Consider the following 13,561-nt stretch of genomic DNA (forward strand, 5'->3'; position numbering starts at 1 on the left):
ACTGTTGAGGAGAATTGAGGGGCAGGTGAGTTTGGCCTGAGAGGCATGTGCTTCCTTTGGCCTTGGCTGTCTCGGCTGGCAGCTTTAGAAACCCACAGAAGAAATGAGAGGCAAGTGGGGGCCTGCTGGTCTCCTGGTAGGTAAGGGCAGAAGGCTCCTGGCCCAGCAGGCAGGCAACGGCCCTGGTCCCCAAGCCCAGTGTGGGCACGGGGGAGGTGCTTCCAGTCTCCTTTGCTTTCCTCTGCCCTGCCCCCAGGCCTTCGGTCCCCACCCCACCTGTGCTTAGGGGAATACAGGGGCCAATGGTGTGCTGCAGGCCATGCTGTCCTTGCCCGGAAGCCGGCGATCGTTGAATGTGTGCATGTTGATGACAGCGTCAGTCTTGACCATCATGGGAGGCTGCGGCTTGTGCTTGACCCGACGCTGGCAGGTGAGGGAGAAACGGATCTCGTCGGCTACGGTGCTGCAGAAGGAGCGCTGGGGTGGGGTGGGAGGGCAAGGGGCACATGGGTGAGGCTTGGCCTTGCAACCCCAGCCAGTGCCTCCCTTTCCTCCCCAGGCTGTGCCAAGGCTGCCTGTCTCTCTCTCACCTTCAGGCCACCCACCCGCTGCCCACTCAGGATGACCAGTTTGTGGGGCAGCCTACAAAGCATTACATTCTTGTTTGGAGACTAAGGGAGATAGGGCAGGTAGTATCATCCTAACCCCATTTCACAGAGGAGCAAACTGAGGCTCTGATTGGCATGTACCTTAAAGTTTGAGGAGCTGACCTGTCTGATTTTTCTCCACTAGATTCTGAGGGCAGGAACCAAACCAGCCTCATCCGGGTGAGCCCAGCTCTGGCCTGGCCCAGAGTCAAGCTTAAGAAACACCTGGTGAATGTATGGGTAACCTTTCCCCTGGGAGGGCTTCCAACTGAGGGGAGAATCACTGTGCTCCCACTAGGGAAAGTCCAGCATGTTTCTCAAGGTGCGCAACTGGGAGGCGGGTCCCTGCGAGGCAGCGGGGTGGCAGTGGCTTCTGGCCTGGGTCCCTCATGGGCACCCAGAAGGGAAGGCAAAGGTACAGCTTTGCCTGCAGGTATCTGAGGGCAGTGGCTCCTCTGAGCCCAACAGACGGAGGCTGTCCTGTGACTTGTCTGGCAGACAGGGGGCGCTGTTGATAGCTCAACTTCTGCATGAGGTCAGGGTATTAGCACACCCAGGCACCTGTGGGCGGCCGGTGTGGTGCAGGGGAATTCGAATTCTGGCTCTGCCTCTTACCCGCTTCCCCTCCAAGCTTCCCCTCCAAGCTTCCCCTGTTCACCCACTAAACACAGAATAGCCTCCCTCTTACCTCCCTTATTCATTCTGAAAATATTTATTGTGGGCCTACTATGTTCCATGCACTGTTCTAAATGTTAGGCATACAGACGTGAAAAAGACAGGTCTCAGCCCTCAGGGAGCTTAGGGTCTAGGATGTGATAGAAACAGGTAATAAACGTGCAAGCAAATAAATCACTTCAGGGAATGGTAACTATCTCTAAGAGAATAAACCAGTGGAATGGGATAGAGCGGGGGCTGGGCGTGGGGGCAGGTGGGGAAGGCTACTTGAGTGGTGGCATTTGAGCTGAAACCTAAGTGGCTAGAACAGGCCAACGACAGGGTGCTCTGGGGCAAGAGCATTGCAGGTGGCTGGAACAGCATGTGCAAATGGCCTGGGGCTGAACTGTGTTTGGTGTGTTAAGGACTAAAAAGAAGGCCGATGTGTGCGGAGCAGAGTAAAGGAGTTCAGTATGAGAGGGAGAAAGTCAGACAAGTGGACCAGGACCAGGTCTTGTAGGCTTTTGGGGCAATGTGGAGCTCATGCCAATGGTATTGGGAATTCCTAAAGAATTTGGTGGTTCTTTTCTAATGTATTGTAATTTTTTTTAGTCATTCTTTTTTATTGGACGTCAAGGGTTCCCCCCCACCCCATTCTTCATGTGACAATTAACACTTCCGTGAACATCCTTGTAAATAAAACTGCATCTACCCTTGGCCACTTCCACTGGGTGCTTTTCGAAAAGTAGAAATTCACTGTCAAAATGTGTGGCCACTTTCAAGACTCTGTCCAGACCGCGAAGTTGCCTTCCAAAAACATATCCGCTTGGACTGATCCCAGCAATACCGGAACATGTCCCTTTCCTCCTGCCCAGGAGAAATGCGACACCAAGAATGATCTTTCCCCTTCCTCTTTGCTGACTCTGGCTTTCTGATTATAAAGGGCCCTATTTCATTTCTGATGGATGTAAAAAGCGCCTGTTTTGAATGGTCCCTTCCACACGGGACTTAACTGCAGTCTCCTTCCACACTGGCCCTACGTCCCTTTGAACTTCTCTGTGAGAGGGACCTCTGTCCAGCCCTCAACTCACGTGCACATTTAAATCACCCTATAAGTACTCTTTCTTAAGACACCAACGCCAGGCTCTGCCACAGACCAATTAAAACTGTCTCTGGGAGTGAGGCCAGGACATTAGCACTTAAAAAACTCTCCCCCTGTGATTCTAATTTGCTACCAGGACCCAGAAACATTGCTCAACCACACTTGAATTAATCAGATGGGTTGAGCAGACTTCTCCTGCATGTACACTTGGGCCAGACCTCTTAACATTCTTTTCTTTTTTAAACTTTTGATTATGGAAATTTCCAACTATATGCAGGAGAGGGAAGCGTATAATGAATCCCTATGTAACCATCACCGAGCTCCAACAATTACCATGGAGGGTTTTGTGAGGGAACGACCGGTTTGAATTAAGTGTGAAACAGGGCACTAGCTGTGTATGGAGAGCGGATGGAGCGGGGAGGCAGGAAGGCCAGACTGGAGGCTGTCGCACGGTCCAGCTGGAGGCGAGGGGCTTGTCCTGGAACGGAACAGCAGCGGTGGGAGTTGTGTGCTTGGAGGTCAGAGCAGGGGTGGGGCCGGCGGGGCCTCCTGGTCGGGGGGGGGGTGGGCAGGGGGAGGCAGGGTGGGCTCAGATACCCCGTGCGCTTGGGAGGCACGAACCCAGCCAGAACCCTGTCCTCCCTTCTCCCTCCCCTCCCTGCGCAGGTCCCGGTCCTCGAGGCTCACCTGCTCTCGCTCCGCTGTTTGCGGAGCTTGTACACAAACTCGCCCACGGCCACCAGCACGGACAGGACCAGCCCGGCGGCCAGGACGATGAAGATGCCCCCGATCTTCTGGACGCCCAGGGCGCTGGCCTCTTTGTTTTCCTCCTCGGGACACCCGCTGCCTCGCCACCACTTCTCCTTCATGATGTGGAGCTTGTCTTCCTCCTGCAGCTGCAGGATGGCAATGGTGATCTTGTCCCGGTACGGGGAGCCTGCGTGGGGGACAGGGGTCCGGCTGGCAGCGGCATTCAGTGCAGTGTGCGTTCGCCCTGCCGGCACCCTGCTCGGTGCTGGCCACCATCTCCATAGGCTCACAAAAGCCCCTCTTTGAATGATCTACGGTGTTTGGGTGGGAGAAACGTCCTGATTTGGGGTGGGGAGTTTTGCCTAGGAGTCCCTGTCTCCACAGGCCCCTGGAACGCACGGTGTATCTGGGCTGCATCAGCAGGGGAAAAGTCAGGGAGAACAGCCATGACCTCTGAACGGACCCCACCCCCCCCCCCCCGCCCTGCCTCACCCCGCCTCTGGGTTGCCCCCAGCTCTCCTCTGCCTAGGCCCCGGCCGACCCCGCGAGGTTGGGACGTACGCCTTGGTCTCTGGGCTGAAGAAATGCCACCTTTTTAGATTCGGTGGGATGAGCTGGGAGAGGGGGCAAAAGACTGTGTGTGTGGGTGGATGTGGGGGCCCTGCCCATCCTCTGTCCCCCAAGCCCCACTCCCGCCTGCAGCCCCTCGCTCACCCATGGGTGTGCCAATGCCGTAGCCCTTGGAATCGATGAGGCCCCCGATCTGGGTAAGGTTGCAGTTCCTCTGGGTGACGTACTCGATGGTCGTGGACTCCATGAGCAGCGCATAGTCGGCCGTCAGGGTCCTCTGGATGCCTTCCTCGTTGTTCTTCACCAACGCCGAGGGCTTGCTGCTCATGAAGGCCCACATCTTCTCAAAGGTGGAGATCTTGGATTTCTGGGCCACGAGGGGAGGGGGGATGCACACAGTCACCGAGCACACGGGGGCCAAGTACCATACCCTCTACTTAGCAGCGCTCTAGCCACTGAACCCTGTCTACGGCCCTCAGAGGAAGGAATGCGACCCGTTGCTCAGACGTGGATACTGAGGCCCTGGGAGAGGAGGGCCCGACACACACAGTTGGGGAGTGATGAAGCCGGGATTCAGACTCAGCCCCCCCCCCCCTCACCTAGGAACGCCTGGCTCTTTGCCGTGGCGCAGTGGTTTTCGGACTGACTGTTTTTTAAATGGGTTTCCTTCCTCTGACATATATTAAAGGTCTACATGTGCAGGCCTTGTTCTAAGAGCTTTAGCTGCGTTAACTCGCTGATTCTCCACGACGATCCGAGGAGGCGGGTACTACCCTTGGCTCCGTTCTATGGAAACGGAAGCATGGCCAAGTAACTTGCTCAAGGTTAGTAGCAAATTTAGGCTTCGAACCCAGGCCATCTGACTCTAGAGTCCATGCTCCTAACCACTTGGCTTCACTGCCTCATAGAAACCTCTGTGAGGGTAGACAGGGAGAAGGGGATGCCAGTGAGGGCAAAGCTTGGTGGGTTCTGGCCTCCCCCCCCCCCTTCCACCGCGGCCAAAGAGGGCTCCCCCTGTGTGCCGTGTTCCAGGGGAAGACGAGGGTTTGTCTGTTGTGCTTCATTGAGGAGGGGGGGGGGGGCGAGAAGTGGGGGGCAGTCAGAGCCGGTGGTCTGCAGGCCCTTTATCTCCTGTGATTGTCCCCAGAGCATCCCGGGCTGGACGCTGCTGTGCGAACACAGCTAGCATGGCTAAGATCAGGCCTGGTGGGTGGGCAGCTGTGCTTGCCCCGGCTGGCTGGGGAGACTCAGAGAAGGTGTGGGGGGCAGGGAGAGGGGGCCGAGGTTGAATGTCCCCTGCTGCCGAGAAGAACGGGCAGATCAGGCTGCACAGCATTCCTGAGTTTTTCTCAGGAAGTTACAGCCAGCCAGCTAGCTGCTCCCAGCGGAGGGGGGGGGGGGAATGGCCCTGCCTCCAGGGTCCCCAGGGGAGCAGGTGGCTCTGTGAGCCCCACTGTGCCCGGCCGCTTCCAAGTCTAGCTGTGCCTGTCTGTGATGTCAGCCTGTCTCACTGGCACCCGGCCCAGCACCGGTGTGCGTGACAGCAGGGGTGTGCTTGAACAGGCTGGTGCAGGGCGGGGGGGATGGGGAGGGGATGGGAAAGAAGCTGTGTTTGTCAGGAGTCAGGGCGGTGGGGGCAGGGCCTGGGAGGAAAGTTGTATCTACTATTCTCCGGGGCCTTTCTGGCTATGGTAAGGGCTGTCCTCTCCAAAACTGGCTCCTGGAGGCCCAAGCATGCCTAGGGGAGCGGGGTGCCCCAAAGCGGCAGGCAAGACCCCACTCCTCCGGGCCTGAGGGCACCTTCCCAGAGAAGCAGCCACCATCCCACCTGCACATATACCTGCCTCCAAGCTGAAGGCCCTTGATGGGTTCCATTCGAGTGCAAGCTGGTTGCTCCCAGCAACCCAGCCATCCTACTTCCTAATCCTGCTTACAGCTACTCCACCATCAGCTACTCTGACCTCCTCAACCTTGTCTCCAAACCCCGTGCTCTCCAGCTACTCCATCTCGCCAGCTACTCTCCCCCCTCAGCTCCTCCTGCGCCACCCCCCCCACCCATGCCCTCTCCCGACTAGCCATTCTTGCCCTTAAAAGCATTCCTTTTTCGAGGACTTTCTGAGTCCTCAGACATTGCTTATCTTCTAGATAATTTCTGGCATCCAGACTCTCCTTCTCTGGCTCCTTTTATCCCACAGGGCCTTTCTCACTCTGCCCAGGTTCACTGTGCTAGGAAGCTTCTATCTAGCTCCAGAGATCCCCATCCCTGGTACTCATGCCCTTGCGTAATCCCCTCCCCTTGAGTGCGGACTGGACTACTGATTTGCTTTGAACTCCCCCTGCCCCCATCACGAGTGATGGGATGTCACTCCTAAGATTAGGCTCCAGGAGACTCGCCCTCTTGCTGGCTGCTCTGATGGCAGCTGGCTGCCATGCGAGTCGCCCTGTGGAGAGGCCCACGTGGCCAGGAACAGAGGGCAGCCTCCAGCCAGCAGCGAACACAGAGCTGAAGCCTTCAGTGCAACAGCGCGGGAGGAACTGACTGCTGACAACAACCATGTGAGCGAGCTTGGAAGCGCAGCTTTGGGATGACTGTGGCCTTAGGCAACACCTCGACCGCAGCCTGTCACAGTCCCCGCGCAGAGGACCCAGCTAAGCTGTGCTGCTTCCCGACCCACAGTCGGTGAGATCGTAATGCCATTGTTTTAGGGACACTCGGTTTCAGGTAATCAGCTGTCCAGCAAAAGGTAACAATACACTCTCTCACCACATATGCACACAAGCTACTGCTGTTCCTCAGATCGTTGTTTTTTTCAGATAATCAGTTCCAATGATTCCTCTAACCAGGTCATCCAAGTCCAATCACCCCTAGTGCCAAGTACACATGCTCCTCAGATACTCTGTCTTCATGGTCATTATAACTAAGTACTATTATCCTATCAGTGGCTCTGGAACCTCAGCTTCTTTTCCATCTCAGTCTCTCCTGCTTCCAAATTCTCCTCCATCAGAAGTGGGAACCAGGTGTTGATGAGACTGTCAGGGCTCCCCTTATACCTCTTAATGCATGAATCCATCTATCATCCATCCATCTATCCACCCATCCATCCAACCATCCCCATCAACCAACATCCAACCAACCAGCCATCCAACAGCCAGCCAGCCAGCCAGCCGGCCAGCCACACCAACCAGCCAGCAACCAGCCAGCCAGCCAACCAGCCAGCAGCCAGCCAGCCAGCCAGCAAGCCAGCCTTCCAGCCAACCAACCAGCCAGCCAACCACAGCCAGCCAACCAATCCATGCCATCCATCCTTCCATCCATCCTCCCATCCACCCACCCATCCATCCGTTCTTTTATCCATCTATCCATCACTCAACCATGCATCCACTTCCCACCTCACCCATCTTACCCATCGCTCTCCCATGAAACCAGTCATCCATCAGTAAATCCCAAGTGCTGGCAAAAGTAACTTGACAACGAACCACTCAGGAAGCCCTGCCCCACTCCTTCTGTCTCAGAAAGCGATTGAAAACTCATCCTCATTCTGCAAACTCCTCCCTGCATCCTCCCCCAACACCTTATTCCTTCTTTCCACAGCAAGTCGAGCAGAAGCAGGGTTCTTGCCATCAAAACATATGTTCTTTCCAGTAAACACTCCACCATAAATGGAGACAGAAATTTCTTTCGGGGGTTGTGTGTGTGTGTGGGGAGGGGGTGTTGAGGCTGAAGGCCTCCAGTAGCCTCAAAGCTGAAGGATTACAGGGAGGGAGCTGGTAAGAACACCAGGAAGCTAGGGCCTCTTGAGAGGAGAGGTGACAAAAAGGCGTGGAAGACGGCTGTGATGCTGATTTCAAGAGGTTCAGCTCTCCCAGTTCCAGTGTCAACAAATTCTCACCTCCAAACTTTAACAGGTGGTTTCTGAAATCTGACTCCCACTGACTGTGCTTCTGTATTTTGGGGCTCCCTTTTCAGATGCTCAGCCATATCCCACTCATGGTCTCTGGCTCCCCTTAAATTCCTTCCTTCTGTCTTCCAGGGATTTCTGTGATTCCAAGGCACATCTCTGAAAAGCTCTCTTCTAGCAGGGCCCATCTGAGGCAGGGAGGGATACAGCCAGGGCCCCTCCTGGAGTCTAGGTCAGAGCTATGATCACCACCCCAGGGAACGGAAGTCCCGCACACCTATGGCTCCCACGTCATCCTGCCTGTCCCAGCTCCAGTGGGAAACCTTAATAAGCATTGCTTCAGGGCCAGTCACCCAAATCAATTAATGGAATCGTTTGGAGCCGCCAATACAGGGCGACGTGCCAGGACGGAGAGGCTTTTTTTATCAGTAAAATTGGCAAGAAAGTAAGTTTCAGGCTCACGACTTTCAATTCCAGCCCCCTCAAAGAAGTAAATTGATTTTCCCCAACTGAAGATACTTAATCTTGAGAATTTAACATTTCTGTACAAGAAAAATGTGTGTGTGTGTATATATATATAATATATATATATATATATAAATTTCAAAGGGAGCTGAATCCCAGGGAACAGGTGCAGAGAGGCAGAAAGCGATGTGATTCCATGCGAGGACCTTGGGTATTTTCCCAATGTTGGAGAGGAGACCTTTCCTCAAAATAAATTGGCTTGCTTATCCCATGGGTGTGGAGGCTTTGCAGTAATCATGTCTCCTGGATTATTTCCTTAGGGACCAGGTGGCTTCCCGGAGTCTGCCTGCTTCTGCCCGCCATTACATGTCACCTCACCAGGACAGACTCACGGATCCCCTCCAGTATAGCGGTCACCCCTGCATGTCCGCACATGCCACCCTGAGGCTTGGCTGGGAAGGCGGGGGCTGCAGGCTGGGGATAGAGGCGGCAGGAGGGGTCAGCTCTGTTGCATGGACTCTGGTGTCATGCCAACCTGGGTTCTCAAATGACAGCTCCTTTGGGACCCACAGGCAAGTGACGTCACAAATCTGAGCCTCATCTTCCACCTCTGTCAAATGAGGGCTGGCTTAGCACAGGGCTGGGTCCCTAGGACGTGCTGGGCAAGTGGACGGCATCATTATTGCTCTTTAAGGCTAAGTTCTCTCATCTGGAAATCGGGGGGATAATAATTGCTATAATGCAGAGTTTCTCCAGAAAATAAAATGACGCAAAGCGCAGGGTAGGAAAGCCCGGTGCTGACGGGGGCCAGGGAGGGCGCTGTAAAGTAAGTAGGAAATGCTGAGTGGAATTGATACACTGGAGAGATTGATACTTGCCTCTTGGCTCCCACAACTGGTGCTCGGCGAGGAGAGCAGCTCAGTGATGCCAAATCTTTCACATTTTCAAGAAGCTGGAAATGTGAATTTTTTAAATGCAAAAAGCTCTCAATTTTAAATGCTGGCAACTCACGTAAGAAAATGCAAGCGATGTATGGCCCCCAAAACTGCATCTGTGGGCTGAAGAGGCCTGCGTATCTCCAGTTTCAACAACAAACAATAAACACAGTTAACACTTAGGGCATGTATACTCCGTGTCAGCTACGGTTTTAAGCTGTTTACGTGAATTATCCCACTTAATCATCTCAGTGACTCTGCGAGATGGGTACTATTATCATACCCGTTCCATAGATGAGGAAAACGAAGGCACAGAGAGGTCCTCAGGAACAGTAGTTTTCAGTCACTTCCCCTCATCACTGGCCCAGCCCTGCACCTGTCCCTGCCCCTCTGCCTGCCCTCTCGGGATCTCTCCTATTCTGAGGATCTCGGGGCTCCTTCTGAGTTCTTAGCTCTGTGCGGAGGCATATGACCATCCCGTGAGAGGCACCAAGGTCCTTCACAAAGCCCACAGACCCAGGGGAAGGGAGATTCACCAGGTGTCCGCTGGCTGGTCCCTCTCCAAATCCTCTGGGGGACTACGGGGCAAAAGGGGAAAAGGGTCCGGCCTGCTTCCCAGTCTTCTGGGTCAGCCAACCAGCGGAGCATCTGACTTGGGTGCTTCTGCGTCCAGCACTGGGCTAACCACTGTACGTGCGGTAGCTCGTTGAGTCCTCTCGCTGAAGTGCCGTCTGGTGGCAATCAGTACCCACGTCATACAGGTGAACAAAATGAGGCTCAGAGAAGTAGTGACTTACCCAAGGTCCCCCAGCAGAGACAACAAGTCCTGGGCGGTCTGACTTTAAGACGGATGTGACTGGACAGGGCACCGAACCTCGCTCCGGGTCCTTGCGTTTTGGCCCTCCGACCCTCCTTCTGCTTGAAGGCAAGACTCTGCCCCTGGACAGGCCGGCAGATGAGTCAGGAGAAACCGGAGGCTGAGATAGGGTGAGGCTTCCAGCTCAGGGAAGAGTCGGCTGAGCGGCTGGAAGGTGGGGGCTGGACAGAGGCCTCTCCAGGAACTCTCCAGGCTCCCTTGCCTACAGCAGGGCAGGGCTATACAAGAGGGAGGGGCGGACGGTGCCAGAGCCCCAGGGAGCCTGGAATTCCTTGGCCCCCAGCTCTGGTCTCTGCCCTGAGCGGCTGTCCTCTCCCACGCAGTCCCTCCCTCTGCGATGTGCCTGCCTCGCGCCGGCACCAAAGGGGGCCTAAATCCTCGGAGAGGCTGTTTTCCTACAGCTTCTCCTTTCAAAGCTGCCCAAAGAAACACGCTTCCCCAATGTTCTTCTTTACATTTTTGCCTACATATTTTTACAGCCAAACAGTGCTTTCAAAGACTTCCTTTTTTCATCTCCTAATTAATTTTTATCTTCCCAGACGGAGGGGAGGACAAGCACAGGAGACGTGGTTTGTGATGTCTGCTGCTCCCCCGACAACTCTTCAAATGCAATTTCCTTTGGAATGCCGGGGCGCCTCGAGCCGCCCTGTCTCCCAGGCTGCAGGGTGGGCGCGGGGCTCTGGCGCACCCCCTCCCCTCCCCCACCCACCCCCCCCCCCCCCCAGAGCCTGGCTTCCGCTTCCCGCTGCTGCCTTTGGACAGGAATGGGTTCTCTCCCTGGAAGCTCTCCTCTCAGTCTGGGGGGGGGGGGGCGCTCTGTAGGAACACACGAAGTTCCCCTCGCCCTGCACCCCAGGATGTTCAGGGAGCCACCTGCTCAGTTCCTTGCCCTTAACACGTCTCCTGCACCTGCTCTACTTGGCTTCTGCCCTCTTTTTTTTTTTTCCAAACTCTAATTCAGCGACGGCGTTCCGCTCAACGTGTATCGCTTGAACAACGACGCGGGATGCAGTGGGACCGTGTGGACTGGGGATACGTAGGCGCACTGGCTGCGGCTCTGCTCTTCCCCAACCGAATCCCAGACCGTGGCTGACTCCTTAGAGGAAGCCGCATGCACACAGCGACCAGAGAGCAGGGCCCCTGGTGCCAGGCCGCGGGGGTTCAAATCCCGGCTCTGCGTTTCATTAGCTGTTGATCTTAGGCAAGTCCGTGTGAACTCCAGGCCACTTTTGAGCCTGCTTTCCTCAGGGGTAGAATCGGAGATGATCACAATGGTCTCTACCTTCCAGAGTTGTGAGGAGGACACACACGGATACAGGCCAAGTGCATGGAATGTTTCCCGGCACCCAGTGAGTGCTTGATAAATGTTACTATTATCGTCGACCTTGCCAATGTCTCCTAGGCTCCCTGTGTCTACTCCTGAAGCTGATCCCCATCCGACCCTAGCGCCATATTCACTCACGGGCAGGGGAGAGAGGGAGGGAGCAAGCTTGTCTGGGAAACTTCTGGGTGGGTGTTGGCTTCTACCTCATCATCCGAGGCAGGGTTAGGGTCCCCATGGTCAAGCTCCTCTCGGCCTGGAAAGCATTCCCACTGCTGTTGCCAGAGAAAAGGGAGCCTGGGCAGGAAGAGCTGCGCTTGGATTAAAGCAGGAGGCAATGTAGGGGCGCCAGGGTGGCTCAGTCGGTTGAGCGTCCGACTTCGGCTCGGTCATGATCTCGCGGTTCGTGGGTTCGAGCCCCGCGTCGGGCTCTGGGCTGACGGCTCAGAGCCCGGAGCCTGCTTTGGATTCTGGGTCTCCCTCTCTCCCTTGCACCTCCCTGTCTTGCAACTCTGTCTCTCTCTCTCTCTTTCTCAAAAATAAACATTAAAAAAAAAGCAGGAGGCAACGTAGCCAGACATCCAGAGGAATTAATTGGTGATCAGGAGAGGCAGGGAAAGTGGAGTTGGTCCCGCAGGAGATGCGGAGTTGCTGTTTCTGGCCGGCGGCCCTTGTGAGAATGGGCCCTCGTGCCCAGCATCCCAGCTGGGTGACAGCATCTGTGTCCCTCCCCCGCCCTCCTCGCTGCACTGTTTGCAGGGAAGGTGCGTGAGGGCGGAGCAGGCTGCCGGGGGTGCTGCTTGATGCTGAGGACAGAGGCTCGGCGGGGAAGCTGGAACCTAGGCTCTTGGAAGCCAATCTGAGCATCTTAGCGTGGAGGGAGGCAAGGGCATCCAATCAGCGGCAATGAGCCTGCACCGGCCTTATTTATGCCGCTTCCCTTTGATCGGGAGCCCTGCTTAGAGATGGGCTCATGTGTAATGCATGAGAGATGCTTTGGCACCAGTCAAAGGGCTGGGCCACAGCCTGGGGGACTGGCACGAGCAGGCACACTCACACCAGCACACACCACACACCACACACACACACGCACACGTATGTGGAAACCATCACACGCACATGCAGGACCACAGCATGCAGGGGCTATGAGGCACACACACATGCACGGACCATGACATACACTTGCTGACACACGCACGCAGACACACATGCGTGCAGGGGCCATCATGCACACATGCAAGCTATGACACACATACACACGTGGGCTGACACAGAGGTCCACCCCCCCATGCTCACATTTGTCTAGACACACCACGGGGACATGAAGCAGACACGCACACACATAATCTCCATGCACACACACGTAGACATTCTGGCATATACACCTATGTACACATCCACATGCCAGACCACAGACATACCACGCACGCATACGCTCGCCCGTACGCCCACAGATATATGCAACAGCTTATGTCTGAGCACCAAGATGCACATAGACCCTGCACAGGCAGACTTTGTACAGGGCACCTGTGTGCACCCATACGTGCCTAAATGCACGTTTATGTGTACATATACTATGATACACACACGCAGGCACACACATGCTCACATACTGCCCACACTCATGAACACCTACACGGGGTCCCAGAGAGCCCCCAGGCATGCCTGCGACGACACTTTTATATGCTCCTCGCACCAGATGCATGATAGTGACCTCTCAGGAAGACCACATTTGCCACTCTTGGTTGGCAGCAGCGATGTTCACAAGGGAGCCCTTTTCCTCTCTTTCCTCTTCACTAAACATCTGCTGTCCCTCAAGGAGGGACCACAGGGGAGGCCAGGGTAGGGGCCGGTGCTGGTGGGGTTCCAGGAGGTAGAGGCTTTCCCTCCCCGCCCTCTCCTTCCTTCCTCTCTCCTCCCTCAGGCCCCTCTGGAGGCTCAACTCATCCCTCAGAGGCTTAGCGTGGAAGGACCCAAGAGCTGGGGGGATGGGGAACCAGGGCCAGGGTTCCAGACTGATTGAGAGCAAGTGACTAATAAATAAATGGATGGATGCCTAGACCTACAGTCCCCCGAGTTCCCGAATCCTAACCATTTTCTGAGAAACCCTTAGAGTAGTGGTTCTCCAAGTGTCGTCCCTGGACCACCACCAGTGGCACCTGGGAATGCCTTACACATGCACGTTCGTGGCCCTGCCCTAGACCTACAAAACCAGAAACGCCGAGGGCAGGGCCCAGGAATCTGGGTTTTCCCCAAGCCTTCCAGGTGATTTGGATGCATATTCCAGTCTAAGAACAAACGGCCTGGAACATGGGCTTTGGAGGAAGGCAGACCTGGGTCC

General features: G+C 55.4%; 1 protein-coding gene across 1 annotated transcript in view; it reads right to left on the bottom strand.

The window, feature by feature from the left end:
• Positions 1-406: 406 nt before the first annotated feature.
• The window catches only part of GRIK3 (glutamate ionotropic receptor kainate type subunit 3), an 86,165-nt gene continuing 73,010 nt past the window's right edge, over positions 407-13,561 (bottom strand). The window contains 3 exon segments of the mRNA XM_032594259.1: positions 407-477; positions 3,091-3,340; positions 3,868-4,090. Coding sequence (XP_032450150.1) covers positions 456-477; positions 3,091-3,340; positions 3,868-4,090 — 495 coding nt within the window. The 3' untranslated portion in view covers positions 407-455.

Source organism: Lynx canadensis, chromosome C1, assembly GCF_007474595.2.
Source record: "Lynx canadensis isolate LIC74 chromosome C1, mLynCan4.pri.v2, whole genome shotgun sequence".
Taxonomy (NCBI): domain Eukaryota; kingdom Metazoa; phylum Chordata; class Mammalia; order Carnivora; family Felidae; genus Lynx; species Lynx canadensis.